Genomic DNA, 18,518 nt, shown 5'->3' with positions numbered 1-18,518 from the left:
ACTTTAAAAACAATGTTTAAAACGTTTATAATAATTTTTGTGATTCAAAGTAATCATATCTAAAGTTGATACCCATGGCGCCATCTGTGGTCAGTTTGCCACAAGCAGCGACATCTATTGAACGGTAGATATCAAAAAGTTGCTTAAGTCGCATTGCTCTTACGATTTAAAACTTCTGCGTAGATAATAAAAACATAATATAGGTATCCGTATGATTATGTGAATGTATATGAATATATTTACAAAAATTTTACTTTATTGCATTCAGAGTCACTTACAGCCAATAAATACATATTATATTGCAAAACTTTCAAAAAATGTATGGTATATATAATAATTGGTTATTTAACTATAATCCTACATATTATATCAGCATAAATGATATTCGGTTCGGCACTTAATGGGATAGTTTTTGTTTTTTGAGACAATATGATGAGCTGCACTTTGCGATTTAGTTTAGCCGAAATAAAATTATGTTAAATTGATAAACATATATAAAATATTTTGCTTGGCTTTAATTATGCCTTCTTGGCAATTAATATATATATATTTATTTCGTACGTTATATGAATTATTTTTTGTACATATTTTACAGTTGTATATAAAATAGATATTACACAAACAATTTTTACATATCTCGTCTAACTAGTTACTTAACATCCATATTGTCCATGATTGCAATACTAAAATTTTATATTTTAAATATATATAAATATCTACATCTGTTCAAATATAAAGCTAGACAGTTAGATATGATCTATATATATTTATATAACGATTGTTAATTAAATGGTTAATATGCTAACAATTCAATTTAGATATTTGCACATAATAATTGTTAGTTAAATATAAATTGTCTGTTTCGATATGACATTCATTATAATTGGTCCCTGATCAATAGACAAATACTACGTTCCAGAGTAGCTAAATGGTACGCCAAATAGCTCTTCCCATGATTTACCAATGGCATTTAGACATAGCTCGGCATTCGCCAGGGTCTCGAATTGCAAATGCCAAATTTCGCTTTTGTTTTCGGTTTCATCCAGGAAATTTATATTATATTCGATATCTGAAAGTCGGTCTACTTCCACCAAATTGCTCATTGGCTGCGTTAGGGTTAGTTCAATTGGTGGCTCTTTCTCCTCGTCGGATGCCAGCCAATTGAATTTGTCATTGCCGGCAATAAACAATTGCGAATCGGTTGTGAGCAGAGTGCAGAGCTCAAAGTTTCGTTTCTCGTGACCCGAAGTCCAGCGACAACCGCTCAATAGGGCGCACACCTTAAGTGGTTCAGCCGTTAGAGAAGTGAGTCGCTGACGCACTACATCCGATGGATGTTGAATAACCTCACACTCCTTGGGCAGCGGATTTTCTAGAGAAACAAAGGCATAATTAATTAATAATTGTCTATTTCGATAATCTGAACCATATGAACTCACCTGCCAGGTACATCAGCAAATTATCTGTTCGCACACTATCCTGCAGTATTAGCAGGAAGTTACCCCAGTCCCGCAGTGTAAAAGATAAGCCCAGTTTCCAGGGCAACACTCGTATGCGTGTCAAACGATTCACTGGCAGGCTAATCACCTGTCGCAGCCACTTGGCCACATCATCCTGGGCTGGTGCATACGCTTCCATCAGGTAACACTTGCTGGTGGAGATTACCAACAAACCATCGCGCATCGTTTGAGTTTGCTCATTGTATATTCGACCCTTGGCCAGCCACTTAAAGTGTTCACCCGTGTCCATGAATTTGCTCTGATAGAAATAGAGTTTCAAACGATGATCGATGTCATGGTAGTCGCTATAATTAAATTTATATGGCTGCATTGGACTGGCAGCAGCCTCCGTTTCAGTTAGCTTTTTCGAGCTCGACATCAGCATGCTGGTGGATTGGAAAAGAGCTGAGAATATATAAAATATTGTAATATAATAAATAAAATGTAAGAAATATAAAATATTGTAATATAATAAATATTAGTAAGGATTTTGTGTAAGTTTTAAGAAAGTAAAAATTTGGATACAATTGCTCACAGGGGTATAATATATATATCTCAATATATATGCAATTATAATAATAGTAATATCGATTTAAGATTGATTTTGATAATTATCTATTCTTTTCCGTTTCTCTATTAATTTCTCTATTAAGTAAATGTGCCCTTCTAAGCGATTCTCAGCATATGTATGTATGCATATACAATAGCTCTGTATGTATGTATATAGAAACTATTCCGTTTTAAGAGCATTTACTTTAACAATCGCAGTTTAGCTATCCAGAGAGATTCTCTATTTTTAAAGGAAATAGAAGTTTGATCTTATGCCTAAAATATTTCCAAATTATTATAGTTTTATTTATTTGCATACGCACCACCAAACATGATGGATAGATGTGCATCCTCTGCTGTTTTCAGCTGTGTTGTTTCACTATGACCATTTGCTGCAGTCACTTCGTTGTAGTTGTTGTTGTTGTGCTGTGGATGAGTTGTGCTGCCTCCAGATTCGGACAGCAGCATATTCTGCAGAATGACGGCATCATCGGTAGGTTGCTTTTGCGGCTTATCCGTTGTCGGTTGCTTGGCCTGCTGCTCGTAGGTTGTGCAAATGCTGTCGGTCACAGAGCCCGACGAGCTGCTCTCCGTTAGTTGGATTTGTGCCATGGCTTTAGATTTTACCGTTGTGTCCAGTGTGGTTGTCGCAGCCGTTGGCATCGCCTCGAAATTTAAGCGAGCCTGTTCCACTAGAGCTTCGTGTTCGATGAAGCTCTGCGATTGACTTAGATCATCGTCGATGGTCTGGAGATTGGGCATTTGGGATATGCGACGCTCCTCGGACGTTTTGCGACTGGCACTATGCGCACAGCTGGGATCCAGCACTTCAATGCTGGATTGGCTCGGATTGGAGATAATGTCCACGTCGCTCTCATTGGCACGAAACTCCAGATCTCGCTCCGTATTGGAACTGCCCACAACAGATTGATTGGAATCGAAGGAGCATTGCGAGTTGGTTATCTTCGAGCAGGAGCTGCTCTCATTTAGCGAATTAGCCGAACCTGTAGAAATATTTAGAAACATTAGTTTGCTTTGAAATATATCGTTAAAAATGTTTCTCTCTAATTGAAGCAGCATTGATTTGCTTTCGCTCAAGTGAAATGAAGCGTAATTTCAATTTCCTTTTTTAAGGTGCGTTTAATTTGGAATAGAATCGACTTTTGTTAGCTGAATAGATTAGTTTGTTAATGGTTTGATTTTGCATGCCCAAATGCTGCTTCATAGGACAGACAACAAGAAGCCAAATGCAAATTGCTGTCAACAACAGAAGAAATACAAAAAAATAAAAATAAAATGAGAATTCATATAATACATTAAAATTGGCATATTAACTTTTTGTGGTTTGCATCAAACTCCTACGCTTGGGTGTGCTATTAGCGATGAGCCTGCTGTTGCCCACTAAATAATTAAAATAATATTGTAACAATTAAAGTTGTTGTTGTTGTTGTTGCAGTTGGGTGAGCGAAATGGTACAAGAGGAATACATAAGAATACACGAAAAGTTAGATTAACTCGCAGTTTGCCATTCGATTTTCAGTGTAGAAATGTGTGTTGTATGTTGTTTGTTTGTGTGTGTGTGTTTGTGTTTTAAAGCATGCAAAAAGAAAAAGAAATAAAAAATAATACAAATCAATTAAGTATAATATCAATTGTAGTTAATTTCTAAAATAATTATAAGCCAAAATCAAAATGTTACTTTAAGGCCGCTTATAAAACTAAAAATGGTTTGAATAGGTTACACTAAACTACATGTTAAATGTTTTTTTTTTTTTTTTTTTTTTTTTTGAATCAATTTATCCGTTTCAAATAATTTCCATAATTGGATCTACATAAAATAGCAGACTAGCCAAGAACTTGCCAATACTTTGATTGTCCTCCTTGGACAGCACACTCAGCGGCGTGTTAGCAGGCGATTCCTCTACAATTAACGCCGGCGATAGCTTCGGCTCCACTGCAGCGACTTTGGGTTTATCCAACGAGCCGCACTCATCGTTCACCTCGGCCACAAACAAACTGCGACAATCCGGACAACGCAGCTCTGTGAAGGGAGGGGAATTACTATTAGAAGTTGCTCTTAGTGTAGTGTTCACTGTAACTAGCTGTACCCGCTGTCTTGTAGCTCTTGTTTTTACGTTCTCTGGTGAACTTGATGCCGCAGTTGACGCAGCTATAGATGGTTATATTCATTTCAGTGAGATCACGCTGCGATAGAATGTCGCGTAGTTTCTTTTCAAGTTCCTAAGTAAATAAATAAATAAATAAATAATCAATTAAAAGTTTTGGTTCGTTTATATATATATTTCATATACCTGACACAGTGCATTCTCCACGCAATAAACACGTTCCTGTTTATCCTTTTGCATTGTATCGAAGTTGATGCGCAGCGTATTGGATTTGATTCGCTCGCATGACTCCAAGACCTTGATGCTCCATTTTGTCTTGGTGCTGCAAATAGAGAATATTCAAATATTTAAATTTATTATATATAATTGTGCTATATAATATCCAACCTCTCGCTGAGCGCATCCTTTTCGCGCACATAATTAGAGGATATGGTAAGGAACAACGGATCGGTCGTCTTGTTTTCGTGATAAACGATATAGACCTTTTCATCGGGCTCTTCTTCGGAAACTGAAAGATTATAAATTTTTGTTTAGTCTGCTTAAACTTATTCCTTTCAACGAGGATCTCACCTGGTTCTTCTTCCTCCACAAAAGACGAATTTATATAGCTTTCGATCACTTTTTTGTGAATATCGATCTCTTGCTCCTCGTTCGCTTCAGGCTCTGCCGGCTGTTCTGACAGAGTATCGTCCATGCTCTCATACTCCGTTTGGATGCTGTTGTTGCACGACTCGTAGACTGTTTGCTGTGTTTGGTTCAGGTCCGTCTCCTTGTTGGCTTCTCTCTTGATGGGTGTCAACGTTGCATTGAATGTGTCACCCCAATTACTCTGGGTAGTCGGCGTGGAGTTGAGTGGCTCTGCTGGCTCTGGCTGCGGCTCCGCCTGTTGCGCTGAAGCCGAAAGTTCGCCTAGGAATTCATTGAACTGCTGACGTGCCTCATTGCGCTCCTCTTTGCTGGGCTGCGGCGCATCTACGCCAAACATTTGCTCCGCGTTGCCCGACTGCAACCATTCGTTGCCAAACTTAAGACGCAGTGTCTCAATTTGCTTCTTCGTCTCCAAGTGGCTGCCATCGGTGGCCTCTTGTGGTTTCTCTGCTTCGATTGCCGCTGTTGCTGTAGTGGCTTCGGTGGCCACCTCATTGCCATGTTCCGCAATTTCTACTGTGCGCAGTTTTTTAGATTTCCCGCGTCTTTTGTCCATTTGCACATCAACCGTTGTTTGATCGGCCTCCGACGAGGAGTCCCTGCCTCTGATCGAGAACGAACGCTGCGAGCCCACACTCGATGCTGGTGTATTGATAGACGCCCTCGAACTGTTTATGGATACATGACTGCTCGCGCTCCGATGACTCATGGAGCCCACAAACCGCATCTGCTGACTGCCAATTAATGCTCGCTCTGCCTTGGAGAGCGGTTCAAAGTCTAACACAAATTTCACTGTCGCCGTATTCTTGTGCAGATACTGGGCCGTGGCCAGACGATGCTTGGGATGGCAGGCCAAAGGATTGCCCTGCAAATTCAGCACAGTGAGCGTCATGAGAACGCTGAGCGGCAAGAGCTGCGAATGCTCCAGCAAGCAATTGTCGGAAAGATCCATATTAGTTAGCGCATCCAGCTTGGTCATATCTAACAGCTCCTCCACATAGTTGTTGCTTATATTTAGCATCTGCAGCCTTTTGCATGCCTCCACATGGAATTGGGGTATATGTGTCAGGCAATTGTAGCTCACATCGAGCGTCTTGAGGTGGGGCAGCCATTTGATGGCCCTGACACTGGTTAGCTTATTGTGGCGCAAATTCAAGTGCTGCAAGTGCTGCGCAAACTCCAGAGCCGTATCCACAGACCGTAAATTATTGTAGCTAAAGTCCGCCGACTGCAGTTCGTTCCACACAAATCCATTCGACATATCCCCGCCGCAATGCGTAATGATGTCCTCCACATTGTTCAGGCTCTTGATGCATATCAAATGCTGTAGCTGGGCGCGCAGGGCTTGAATTCCCACCACCTGGCGTATGTTGATCTTGTGCACCTCCAAGCGACGCAGCGCACGAAATTTGCATATATCAATGGCGCCCTCAAAGTAATGCTCGCTGGGAAAATAAGTGAGCTTCAGCAGCGTTGTCTTTTGCACGAAATCATGCAACAGCTGTAAATCCGCAAACACGCTCGACTTGGCATTGATGGGCTTCACTACCTGGAAGGCGTGCTGTTGCTTCTGCAAGATGCTAAGTCCAGCGCCAGCGGAAATATCGCTGTCCGCAATCAACGTAAAGGAATCATTCAAAGCGCGCAACAGTGAACCTGCAAGTGTATAAGTATGTCTGTGAGAAAATGATTTAACCTGATAAGGTAGCTAATCGTGCTGAGCACGAAATAACTGAGTGGGTGGGGTCTCGGTTTAGTCATGTCCAGCCTGCATGCTTGGTCCGCTGCTGCTCACCTGATAAGGTCAAGGTAAATTCAGAGTTCAGGATTTTGTCGCCATTCTTGCGCAGCAAGTTGGCCAATTCGGTGATCTTTTGTGGATCCATTGCTGGCTAGCAGGTGTCGCTCATATATACAAAATCAACGCCAGCTGCTACAGCTGCGGGTTCAATTACGCTTTGTTTGTTGCTCGTCTAAGTGAATCAGCTTTCTGCGTTGCAGCTTTTTCGTTTATCAACTGAAAAACGAATGCAAACAATATATTAATAAATACACACACACACACATTGACACGCAGATGTTCACTCACGCAGCCCCAAATACAATTTGCACTTGGCATTCCACGTACTTCACCTAATTCTATTTTGATGTTTATGATTCTGCTACAATCTGTCTGAGAATAATAAAAGTCAATTACGACGCCATTGTCGAGTGCACATAAAACGGAAAGTCCTACATGTTCCACATATATTTTTATATAGAAATTTAGTTTTCTAGAAGTATAGCAATCAATTCAACATCTCTTTTGCCCGCTTATCCTGCTTATGCACAAAAATATTCCACTCGCGAATGAGAAACACTTTTGTTATTACTATAAATGACAGTCAGCAGGAAACGTAAACACAGGGTTGTATTTTGATGCAGTACAATCAGCTGTTTGAAAATATTAGAATAATCGATATAAATACCGATAGATTTATACTTATCCGTAAACCAGAGCGGCAACGAAATTTTCAAATGCATAAACGATGCCCCAAATAAACTCAAACCTTGTTTTATATTCACTTTTTAAAACAGATTTTTATTTTTCATTTATAATTTATAGCTACGCCATTCAAATTATATCACTAGGATATTCTAATGCAAATAAAATTTCGTCTTAGTTGCATTTCTCTCTGTTCATTTTAAATTAAACCATTGCTGTTCCATTTATTACGCCTCTGTTGTTTCTGCATTCGTAATTGTAAAACTCACTGTTGGTATTTACAATTGTCTTTTAGGTACATACGCTCATTTCTCGCTAACTTCAATTATATATTCTTTTATAAACTAAGTTAAAACAAAAAGCAGACTTCAAGATTGTTTTCATTGTTTGTTCGTTTCTCTGTGGTTTGCTGGATATGCGTTGGATATTTAATATTTTAAACATTAAATTAACAACCTATATACTTTCTTGTCGTTGGCTGGGTAGAAATAGTTTTATGATTTAAGCTTCTTTGGATGCATAAACGTGTGCTGAAAATTTTGCTATTTACTCTTGATTTGCATTTTATTTTTGTTTTGTTTTTTTTTTTTTTTGGTGCATAAAAACATTTAAAAATTTGTAATTACTATTTTACAAAGTTTGCCTGCGAAATAGAAAACAAAACGGCATTATTTTTTGAAGTGCTTTGCAAATTGGTGAATGAAAACATTTCAAAATTGCATTCAAAATACAAACGTGAATTAAAACAAACAAAAAATTCAATCAATAATAAATATATCAAATTTTGGTACGTACTGCTCTCTGCCGATTTGTAGTTGCCAATTATTGTTTTGTTTTTGATTTTTTTTATTATTAAATAATGTTTTATTTGCAAATATTTTTTCTACTTATGCTTTTAACTTTTTTATATATGTACAAAAATATTTAAATACTTTATTAATGTTTTGAACAAAATTCATTTTGGTTTAACAAATATGACACTGACGTTTTCTCTTATGAACACAAATATAATCGTAAATATAGAAGATTTAATAATGTATGCTTGAAATTAGGCGAAGGAAGCGATTTGCGAATACCTACAATATATATATATATATATATCATCATATATATATGTATGTATATTTGTAGCAAGTGCGTGAGTGTGCGAGTATGAATTGACTTGGAGCTATAAACAAAAAGTATTTACAATCGAGTTCTTGTTATCTCTGTATAAACATGTTTTTTTTTGTTTCTTGTTTTTTTTTTTTTTTGATTGTTTGGTGTTTAACACAGTTTAGAGTTTTGGCGACGGCATGATGAACGAGTCCCTATGAGAAATCATATAAAAAAGAAGAGAAGAAAACAAATTTGTTTGTTGTTGATGAAACATAAAAGTTGATATTGTAAAAATGCATACGAAATGGGGATTGGTTGAGGTTTAATGGGGGATTGGGATATGTGTCTAGCTACTATGCATGGGAATTGGGAATGAATGAGAATTGTAGAAGAAAAATATTTAAAACTTATTTGAAACAGTTGGCCAACTAGAAATTTTGAATTTTGAGTTTTATTTATTATTCTGTGTAGTTGTATTAAAACGTTAACTTAGATTAAATCAAAAGATCAACAAAACATGCTAATAGTTTAAGTGCATAATGTTAAAAGTTAAATAAAAACTATATATAGTATATAAAAAGCCTAAGCTAAAAACAAAAAGCAATTACAGGTTGTACAAAAATTTCAATTAGCAAATTAAATACAAAATAGAAGGGAAATCATAAAATCATAAAGTTGAGTGTGTGGTTTCTTGGGCAGAAAAGGCAAAGGAAGGGAATTGCGGGAGGAACTCTTTAAACGTTTCATGTGCAGCTGTGCAAGAAGCAAAACAATAAGAAACTCAAGACTTACATATGCTCGGGATGATTGCGTATGCAATCAATTAAATCTTTAGGCTTAAGCTGATTTGTGCAAATTTTATGTATAGCTGTGAACAGTGGGAATCTGCAAGAAATGGAATTTTGTTAAATATATATTGATATTTCAATATATGTATACAGCTTTATCGTGCGTACTTATCCTCCAAGCCTTTGTTCTTCAACATATAGTTGACTTCCTCGGCAGTGGGCGGCCCCTGCAATTTCTGGCCATTGAGCATTTCCTTCTCCAGCTCCTCAATTGTTTTGCCCGACGTGACAAAAGCCTCGGAGACACGACGATTGCGGCCACCTGGAAAGAAATTTCCGCATAAGAAGAAACTCATTCCTTGTCTCTCAATCTGTCTTATGAGCATACCATAACATGTCGTAATGAGATCCGCCACACCGCAGCTCTCAAAGAAAGTGGATAGCTTGCTGCCCGGGTAGAAGACATCGACAAAGCGAATCATTTCCATCAGACCTAGACGAATGACCGCTGCCTTGGTGTTGTCGCCCAGCTTGAGGCCATCCACGAAGCCAGCGCCGCAGGCGACAATGTTCTTTAAGGCACCGCAAACCTCAACGGCATCGGCATCCTCGACGACCACGACGCGGAAGTGATTGGCCTGGAAGAGATCACGCAGCACCTTGCCGTACTTTTTGTCCGTGCAGCCGATTGTCGTCTCGCAAAAGTTGCCCTCGGCCACCTCGTTGGCCAGATTAGCGCCCATCAGCACAGCGCATGGTATCTGGTGACAATGGGACAGAGAGGGAAAATATCAGCTACTCTCTCTCCCTCTCACTCAGTATAAACATATGGACTTACCTTCAAGTGGCGGGTGATGATGTGCGAAATAAGATCAATGCCGCCGCCCTCAGCCTTATCGAAGCCCTTGATCAGGGATATGGCAATGGCATTTGGCTTGATCTTGCCTAGCAATTGCTTGCAGAAATTGGGTATGAACTGATGGGGCACTACGAAAATGAGTATATCGGCATTCTTGGCAGCTTCGACTAGATCGGGTACAGCTACCTGTAAATAGGCAAATAAATACATTAGGTTCTTCTCTGCACCAATAAAAGAAAACATATTTTGATAAGCCAGCAAAATTGTTACTTTTGATAAGCTCAAGGTTGAATGAAGGGAACTTTGAAATATTAAAAAAAAATAAATAAAAAAAATACGTTTCATAGCGCTATGAAAATCATGGCATACACACGTGTACACACCTACTTTAGAGGCTTGTATCGCAGCTCTGAATCGATTGCTATTGATTAGTTATTTTTATACCCTGAACCCATTGAAAATGGGAAATCAGGGTATAATGGTTTTGTTGAAATGTATGTAACAGGCAGAAGGAGGCGTGGCAGACCCCACAAAGTATATATATTCTTGATCAGGGCGACGAGCTGAGTCGATTTAGCCCTGTCCGTCTGTCTGTCTGTCCGTCTGTCCGTCCGTCCGTCTGTCCGTCTGTCCGTCTGTCCGTCTGTCCGTATGTTTGAACGCGTCGATTTCCGAAGATATAAGAGCTAGAGACTTGAATTTTTTTTTAAAATGACCGTATATACAGCGCGGACGTCGAGTTTGCTTTTAAAATTCGATAAATCATCCCGTTATGTTTTTATCGAGTAAAAACATTCAAGTTCAAATCAGGTGCCTCTATAGCTAATTGTGAATGATTTTTCTTTTTTCAAATTTCTCAAATATTCAATATAATATGTAGATCATATGCTGAAAGTTTCATTAAATTCCGTTCAGTCAAAAATTAATAAAAAATAATCAAATATTTGGCCAATTAACAAACGCACGTGCAGCAGCTACAACAAAAACATTCGTTGAATCACATCAGCTGTTAGTTTCGTTTAGTTTTGGTAGATGGCGCTGCAGCAGTGAATCTATTTGAGTTTTGCCAGCGCCACCAGCAGGAGTGGGGTGGCCTAGTGTGTTAGGTGCATGACGCTCGATCAAGAAGTCGCGGTTCGAATCCCGATCGGTGTAACACTGATGTTTTTTTTTTTTTAATTGTTTCAAAATATTTTTATATTTTCATAAATACGTTTTCTATTTAATTTATATTTTTAAATACACCGAAATTGAAATTTTAACTATACTTTATGTGCGTTTTTAATAGTTTGGTTAATCTAGCAGATTCTTAGAATCACATCAGCAGTTAGTTTCGTTTAGTTTTGGTAGATGGCGCTGCAGCAGTGAATCTATTTGAGTTTTGCCAGCGCCACTAGCAGGAGTGAGGTGGCCTAGTGTGTTAGCAGCATGACGCTTGACCGAGGAGTCGCGGTTCGAATCCCGGTCGATGCAACTGATGTTAATTTTTTTTTAATTATTTCAAAATATTTTTATATTTTAATAAATGAGTTTGGTATTTTATTTATATTTTTAAATACATCGAAATTGAAATTTCAGCCATACTAAATGAGCATTTTTATTTGTTGGGTTCAGGGTAGTATCTAGTCGAGCACTCTCGACTAGAGTTTTCTTACTTGTTTCAGTTTGTTTTGTCACTTTAAAACTGGTTTGCAAGTCTTGCATAATAATAATGAACGGTTCATTTAAGGTATAAAGTTCAGGTGTTGCCTTAGATAGTGAGCCCAGAAATTATAAATAAATATACACTTTTTGCAATTTCCTTTAAGCCTCTATTTGCATTTCAAATTAAATAATCTCGAAAATGAAAAATGAATAAATTAAACTTTTTATATTTAGTAATAAAAACGTGAGATTGCTTCACAAAATGCATAATTAGAGTAAAAAGTGTAAAAACTAAAGTGGAACTAAGTTCATTTTTAACGTCTCGTTGGCTAGCAATAAAAATTTGTATATACATATAATATAAATTTAAGCAATTAAGAAAGCTTATTTTTTTTTGCCAAAATTGTACTTAAATAAAAATAAATATCAAAATGCGTGCGTTTATTTTATTTTTATTTTTTTGTATATTTTATATATAGTCTACGGATTATATATGTATATATCCGAAATTTTTGTTTTAACAATAGAAGAATAATCAACAGCCTAAATTTACTTTATATTTCAGTCGAAAGTCCAGCGAAATACTTATTTGTTCAGTTTATTATCTTGATTAAGATATATATATATACTCTTTATATATATGTACTTATGTGTATAGAACATTGCTTGATAGTAACAAACTTGTTTTACTCTAAGCATGACACATATTTGTTCTAAATTATAGTAGCTATAAAAATAGAGCAAACAAATTCTTATCAGAAAACTCTATGAAAATTTCCGTCAGACTAAACGCACAAAGCGAGGCAACTAGAATTTGTTGTACTACTTTTCTCTCTCTCTCCTCTCTCTGATGTTTCCTTATCAAGAAACTAAATATAAAACTGTTTTGTATATATTTTTGTTGGCTCACGAAACACTTAATTTGATGAACAGTTTGCAAATTGCCTGCAGTTTTGACATTGGCCTGGCCCATGGTGATTTGTTTATAAACTAAATACATATATAGACGCCTATTTCTATATATGTATGTGTGTGTATATAGCATTTGTTTTTCCAATTTGTTGTTGTTGCTACGGCTTGCTTTCACTATTGAAAGCTTGCCAAAATTTATAGCAATAGAGATTTACATATATGCGTTTAAGAATATATATAAACAGGTATATGTGGCATTCATTTTATATAAAATAAAAGGAAATGACAGACATCATTTCGTTATATACATATTTGTTTTTATTTTTTTATTTTATTTTATTTTTTTTTTATCATTTTGCAGCGCCAGCTGTTCTAGTCAAAATTAGAAAATTTGTTTTGGAAAATTCCGCATTGTTAACATTAAACCTACACATGTCCAATTGGTGCGAACTTTATCTAGACAACCCAAATAGCATGTTTAACATGACCTGCAAACAATGCGGCTTATCCATAATCAGCAAACACAAGCTGTTAAGTGCTGTGCGCTAAGCTTATCAATTCAGCTGTGCAATTGTATGTGTTCTATATATAAATACATATTTTGAAATGAATTTAAGCATATTGAAAACAATATATAACGTAAGAGTCACCATCGAACTGTGTAAATGTAAAAGTTGTAATCGATTGTGTCAGGCACAATTATTTTTAAATTCAACAGTTAAGAGAGTGCAATAAAGAGAGAGAGAGAGAGAGAGAGAGAGAGTGTGTGTGTGTGTATAAGAGTACGCGCGAGTGCAAGCCGGCCTTGACCTACGTCAAAGACAGCGGCTGAGCTGGCATTGCCAGCATGGCAGGAATAGAAGGTTTCTATTTTATGTGCAGACGTCAGAGCAAGGTGAAACTTTTGTTGATGTGTTGGCCCTGAAACAAAAGTGCATCGTGGGCCAAAAAACCAGAGAGAGAAAGAGAGAGAGAGGGACTAACGTTTAGTGGTTTGTAAAAATAGCTGCATATGTATGCAGGTTTCGCCCGCTCTTTCGTCTGATTAGATAATTTGGCTGCACGACGACACGGCCAAGATCAAGGCAGCGGCGTCTTTTATGTAAGGGGCAGCTGCAGCTGCAATTGTTAATAATTTAACTAATACTAACGCACAGATTGCATAAGAGCAGATGGCTGCTTTTATAAACTTGTTATTTGCGATTTTCAATTAGCAGCAAACTAATTATTTTGTTTTGTTTTTTTTTTTTTCGTTTTTTTTTTTTATTTTTTTTATTATCTTTTTGTACTTACCACATTTGGTGGGAGTTTGTGGCCCTTCAGATATTTAACATTCTCGTGAGTTTCATTGATGATTTCCGTTAACTTCTTGCCATCAATCATCTCCTCGTAGACGAACATTGTGACGCGCTCCTCAAACTCTGGCAATGCGGATGCATTGGCGCCCACAATTTTTGCAATGGCCGAACCCCTGAACAAGGTTTAAAAGGCCAAGTTGCAATATGCAATCATTATATAATTTGCCAGGTTGTTTTTGTTATTGTTGTTGTTGTTTCTATTGTTATTGCACTCACCAGTTGCCGGAGCCAACAATGCAAACATTTACTTTTTCCGCCATGCTGATGTTATTATTAATAGTTACTGTATTTGTTGTTGCTTTTACTGTTGTTGTTGTATGGCAAAGTGTATATTACTTTGCCGATTGATTTGGACGCGTGTCAGACTCTATTTGTTGAACTGGCGACTAGCGCTTGAGAATTATTTACTACGGACTGACACGTCGAAACAACGGCACGTTTAATAAATACTATTTAGTAAACGCGTATTTGCAAGACCATGCAGCGATAGTCTATCGATAACATTTTATTGATTGCACGCCGATAGTGCGCTGCGGAAAATCGAATACGCATAGTATCGACTGATAATCAAGTCGAATATTTAAAGTTCGTTAAAGGTTTAAATTTATAGTTTATTACGAATACCACATTCGGTATATAAATACAATTTTTAGTTTATTAAAATTTTATGTACTCCAAGCGCGAACTGCCGTTAACAATTTCTATATATTTTGCATTTCGAATTCAAATAAATGAAATACATTTATTAGAAAATATAATTATAATTGAAGTGTATGAATCTGTTTTTTTTTTTTTTTTTTTTTTTTTTTTTTTAAAGAGGCAGCTGATATGTATATGTGAATATAATTATAAAATTAAGAACACAAAGACATATTATTAATTTATCATTTGTTATTATTCCCGCGTCTCTTTTCCTCTTCCATGCTCGAAAGAAACTGTTAAAGTCATTATGCTGTTACCTCACTGTTATAGTTGCTAACAGAACGCGCGCAATTCAAAATTACAGCGTCATTTTTGTATTCAATTTCGACTGTGAATAACACTTTTAGTCACATCTTTATCAATTTGATACAGTTTGAAGAAGTCCCAACTAAAGTCAATAAAAAATATTTCATTCTCCAAGATAAAGCGATTCGAGCGGGAACATCATGAATAGTTTAACGCTTAAAATTTTACTGATAGTTGGTGGTACGTGGCAGTCTCTCAGTTCAAATTGAATGGATTTATAAGTAATCTGTATAAATTAAAATCTACAGCATTCCTTACACTATTATACCCCACCAATGGATGTTACGAGCTAGGTTGCGGTCGAAACGGTGTCCAACCGGCACTTAAGAGTGGAATTAGGCCTTTAAGCAATGCGAAAGCAACTATTCTGCGTTCTGCGGAGCATTTGCGTGATTGAAAAAATATCGGAATCGATCAACTTCCAGAAGTATTTGGTGAATATATCCCGGGTTAGGAACTTCCCGTTTATATTCTGTCATCCTATCTGGTAATTCAATATAGCAATGCATAAATGTACAATTTGTATAATTGATTTAATAAAATTATAGGACGCAGGTAAAAAAGTTGGTTTTAAAGATTACTGAGAAGAAAGTGTGTGAGAGAGAGAGAGAGAGAGAGAGGGATACGGAGTGCGAGAGAAAAAGAAATGATAAAATTGGGGAAGACACAAGGCGAAAGAGAGCCTTAAAACATATATCGCGCCAGCATGTTTTGTTATAGTATGAGAATCGCATAGTACGAATATATAAAAAATTGGTAATAAAACTTCGATTCGAATTTTGTTTGACAAACTACAGTTTCAAGTTGGCCTTAAATATAATGCAGAACCGTTAACTCCGCTTAATATTAAGCTGAATTATAGCGTCTTTGGAATGCAATTTATGTATATTTAATAATAATACTCATTAAATTTTAGTCGACTCTGCCGTCTTGCTGAACTCTGCAACTGTCGGGCGATTAGCTCATGTAACTGTTGCCAACGTAGTCATTCATATGTAGCTGGCGCTGCACATTAAGCCCTCGACTAGAACATGGCAAAAGCTATGCCAGAGTCACGGCTAACCGCTGCCACGCCCACATCGGCAATGGGCGGGCGTCAATGGTCTGTCGGGCAGACCATACCAATGCAGAAGGTTAATCATGCAGCGATGTTGTTACGCGTTAATACCTTCATGTGAGCTGGACCACGTGCTGAGCGCTGTTTGGTTGCGTGTCTAACGCTGTTTGGCCCTTCATCTATGATTGTGTGTGTCGGTGGGTGTGTGTGTGTGTATGTGTGGGTGAATCGTGTCGCATCGAGTTGGTTTTGGGCTTGGGTTTTCGGTTGGGTTGCTTTCTATGCTCGGGGTTGCTCTAATTCCGTTTCCTGTTGCTGCTGCTGCAGATGTTGTTGTTGTTGTGCACCCGTAAAATTGATTGCGGCGAAAGCTGGAAAGTTGCACGTTATGCTCGTGGCCTGACTTGCTCCTGCTTTGCGTCTGTGTCTGAGTCCGTGTCTGTGCCTGTGTCCGTGTCTGTGTCCGTGTCCGGGTCTTGTGTCTACTATCTGGTTCTGCTTCTGGTTCTGTTTCTGGTATAGCGTGCGGATTGGCTTGTTTCCAATGCCAGCTAACAGCAGCAGCTCGAAATGTGATTTTCAGCAGCATCGCAACGGCGATTAAGTGCTGCCCAACCACATTAAACAGTTCTACAAAGGTGCAAAAAAAAAAAACATTTTATTTATGATCCCTAGGACTTCAATATGTAATTGTAATTAGAGGATATAACAAATGTATATAATTGTAGTTTTATTTATAATTGAATACTGTTTCAGTATTTCAATGGGACAAGACTTTTCTAACAATGATTAATGTTAATTCTAAAAATATATATTTACAAAATAATGTTTAAAACTTAAAAACAATACTAACTACATATGTATATATTAGAAAATTATGTGATAAAAAAAAACTCTAAATTTTGTAGAATAATAGTTTGGTTTTAATATTAATTTTATTAATATATATATTTAAATATTTAAAACTATTCAAAAAGTCGAGCAATCTCGACTAGAAGCTACCCTATAACCCTGTAAAAAAATGAAGAATGCCAGACAGAGGGACAGGCTACGACTGCCATTAGCTTCTAATAACGAAGTATAGAATAATCATATTACATTTAAGTAATTGTTATGGTAATAATCAGAAAATAATAAAAAGTTCAACTACATATAATAGTCGCGCATGGCTAAAGTGTGAAATAGTTTAATAGCGAACTCTAGAGACTAAACATGTCTAGCGAATCGAGCGAAACGGATGGCATAGTCATACGCATCATGAACGTGTCGGACTATCAGAATGTTAAAAATGCAATGGGCGGGAATATAAACAGGGACGAGCCGCTAGATACGTGCTGCGGCGGGTATGTGAATAAATTGTATCAGCAGACGGACGATGACTATCACATTTCCATAGTTGAGAAAGGAACTAGTCTCATGGCTATCGATGAGAAGAACGGCGGACGCATCGTCGGCATAGTTGTGGCTGCTCCTCAGACACCTAGCGATGTAATTAGATTTACCAAAGATATAAGGACATCAACTGACTATGAACGCATCGACATATTAATATCAAAAGTCGAGGAAGAGGCCAATCTCTACAAGCGTTACGGCATCTCTAAGCTGCTCTGCTCGCATATCACTTATGTTGATGCCACAATGCGTGGCAAAGGACTGGGCGCACGTCTAACAACCGCTCTCATGGAATTGGGTCGCTCCAAGGGCTATCCCCTCTTGGTCGCCTACTGCACCAGCTTCTATTCGGCACGCCAGAAGCAAGCCTTGGGCATGGAGTGCGTCTACAAATTAGCCTATGCTGACTTCAAGGATGCCAACGGAAAGGTTGTGTTCAACCCACCTGAACCGCATACACATATACGCGTGATGGCTATTAAACTATAAGCTGATTATATGTCACCTCGGTATTCATCAGTAAATATTTGATAATAATATTTGTCTATTAAATCAACAATATAAAAAGAAATTACCTAACATAAAATAAACTTGATCGTTTTTCACATTACTACTATAATGAGCACATGATAATGAGAATAAAAATGTAGTTTTTCAAGTTCCTCATATGCAATAAAATGTTCCGCGTGATAAATAAATAAGAATTTATGAGTAAATTGCATAAAAATAAATTTCAAATTATTTTAGCATTGCGTGAAAGTCTAAATTATAAATATATATATAAATAATATAATATATCATAAATTAAAAAAAAAAAAATTGCAAAAAAAAAAAATGGGATTTTAAACTAGATTTTAGATTCGATTTTGTTTTTATAATATAATAATTGTTTATAATTGTTTATAAATGTTTAAAAATATGCCCAGATCTTGTTGGACTCGTATACTGCTCTAAAGATGTAGCATATATAAATATATCAATAATTTTTCGATAAGGTTTTTAATCGATCCCAAAATAACGAGAGTAGTTATCGACTTTTGGAAACAAACTCAATATGCGCGTGATATATACGGATCTAGGGAAGCAATTTCAAGT

General features: G+C 37.0%; 3 protein-coding genes and 1 long non-coding RNA gene across 10 annotated transcripts; 2 read left to right on the top strand and 2 right to left on the bottom strand.

Annotated features, from left to right (window-relative positions):
- Window positions 1–746: 746 nt before the first annotated feature.
- LOC108611635 (uncharacterized) lies at window positions 747–7,726 on the bottom strand. Of its 6 annotated transcripts, none has more exons than XM_089463350.1 (12): window positions 7,059–7,726; window positions 6,912–6,995; window positions 6,618–6,839; window positions 4,745–6,478; window positions 4,562–4,682; window positions 4,361–4,496; window positions 4,157–4,289; window positions 3,910–4,089; window positions 3,384–3,449; window positions 2,372–3,052; window positions 1,440–1,904; window positions 747–1,372 (listed from the first exon to the last, which is right to left on the bottom strand). In XM_089463350.1, the coding sequence occupies exons 3-12, from the start codon at window positions 6,706–6,708 to the stop codon at window positions 909–911; spliced, it is 4,071 nt and encodes a 1,356-aa protein (XP_089319476.1). In that variant the 5' UTR covers window positions 6,709–6,839; window positions 6,912–6,995; window positions 7,059–7,726; the 3' UTR covers window positions 747–908. The 6 variants fall into 6 exon arrangements, with proteins under 6 accessions (XP_089319476.1, XP_089319478.1, XP_089319477.1 ...); XM_089463352.1 differs by having other exon boundaries at window positions 6,951–6,995; XM_089463351.1 differs by having other exon boundaries at window positions 6,912–6,991.
- A 143-nt stretch (window positions 7,727–7,869) lies between these two features.
- Window positions 7,870–14,455, bottom strand: Gpdh1 (Glycerol-3-phosphate dehydrogenase 1). 2 transcript variants are annotated; one of them, XM_018004575.2, is made up of 7 exons: window positions 14,183–14,455; window positions 13,902–14,079; window positions 10,032–10,238; window positions 9,582–9,954; window positions 9,362–9,515; window positions 9,198–9,290; window positions 7,870–8,617 (listed from the first exon to the last, which is right to left on the bottom strand). In XM_018004575.2, the coding sequence occupies exons 1-7, from the start codon at window positions 14,224–14,226 to the stop codon at window positions 8,584–8,586; spliced, it is 1,083 nt and encodes a 360-aa protein (XP_017860064.1). In that variant the 5' UTR covers window positions 14,227–14,455; the 3' UTR covers window positions 7,870–8,583. The 2 variants fall into 2 exon arrangements, with proteins under 2 accessions (XP_017860064.1, XP_017860065.1); XM_018004576.2 differs by having other exon boundaries at window positions 7,870–7,950; window positions 14,183–14,454.
- A 395-nt stretch (window positions 14,456–14,850) lies between these two features.
- On the top strand, window positions 14,851–15,537 carry LOC108609912 (uncharacterized). Its single transcript, XR_001915612.2, has 2 exons — window positions 14,851–15,154; window positions 15,223–15,537. It is a non-coding gene; the product is annotated as an uncharacterized LOC108609912 (long non-coding RNA).
- A 1,660-nt stretch (window positions 15,538–17,197) lies between these two features.
- Window positions 17,198–18,033, top strand: LOC108612108 (arylalkylamine N-acetyltransferase-like 2). The gene has a single exon (XM_018005009.2). It carries the CDS (start codon window positions 17,244–17,246, stop codon window positions 17,910–17,912), a length of 669 nt encoding a protein of 222 aa, XP_017860498.1. The 5' UTR covers window positions 17,198–17,243; the 3' UTR covers window positions 17,913–18,033.
- Window positions 18,034–18,518: the final 485 nt, after the last annotated feature.

This window comes from Drosophila arizonae, chromosome 3 (genome assembly GCF_054131065.1).
Source record: "Drosophila arizonae isolate 15081-1271.41 chromosome 3, UAZ_ARI_1.0, whole genome shotgun sequence".
NCBI lineage: Eukaryota > Metazoa > Arthropoda > Insecta > Diptera > Drosophilidae > Drosophila > Drosophila arizonae.
The sequence above is the reverse complement of the archived record's forward strand: the minus strand, read 5'-3'. Positions and strand labels throughout refer to the sequence as shown.

What these genes read in the sequence shown, in the direction of transcription:
- LOC108611635 (XM_089463350.1), bottom strand. Translation starts at nt 6,708, where the DNA reads ATGGATCCACAAAAGATCACCGAATTGGCCAACTTGCTGCGCAAGAAT. An exon ending in ATTTACCTTGACCTTATCAG is followed by an intron (nt 6,479 to 6,617) that starts GTGAGCAGCAGC and finishes ATACACTTGCAG; the next exon opens with GTTCACTGTTGCGCGCTTTG. An exon ending in TTTGCTGATGTACCTGGCAG is followed by an intron (nt 1,373 to 1,439) that starts GTGAGTTCATAT and finishes TTGTTTCTCTAG; the next exon opens with AAAATCCGCTGCCCAAGGAG.
- Gpdh1 (XM_018004575.2), bottom strand. Translation starts at nt 14,226, where the DNA reads ATGGCGGAAAAAGTAAATGTTTGCATTGTTGGCTCCGGCAACTG. An exon ending in ATTGTTGGCTCCGGCAACTG is followed by an intron (nt 14,080 to 14,182) that starts GTGAGTGCAATA and finishes AACCTTGTTCAG; the next exon opens with GGGTTCGGCCATTGCAAAAA. An exon ending in CGCAATCATCCCGAGCATAT is followed by an intron (nt 8,618 to 9,197) that starts GTAAGTCTTGAG and finishes GATTTCTCATAG; the next exon opens with GGACTCGTTCATCATGCCGT.
- LOC108612108 (XM_018005009.2), top strand. Translation starts at nt 17,244, where the DNA reads ATGTCTAGCGAATCGAGCGAAACGGATGGCATAGTCATACGCATCATG.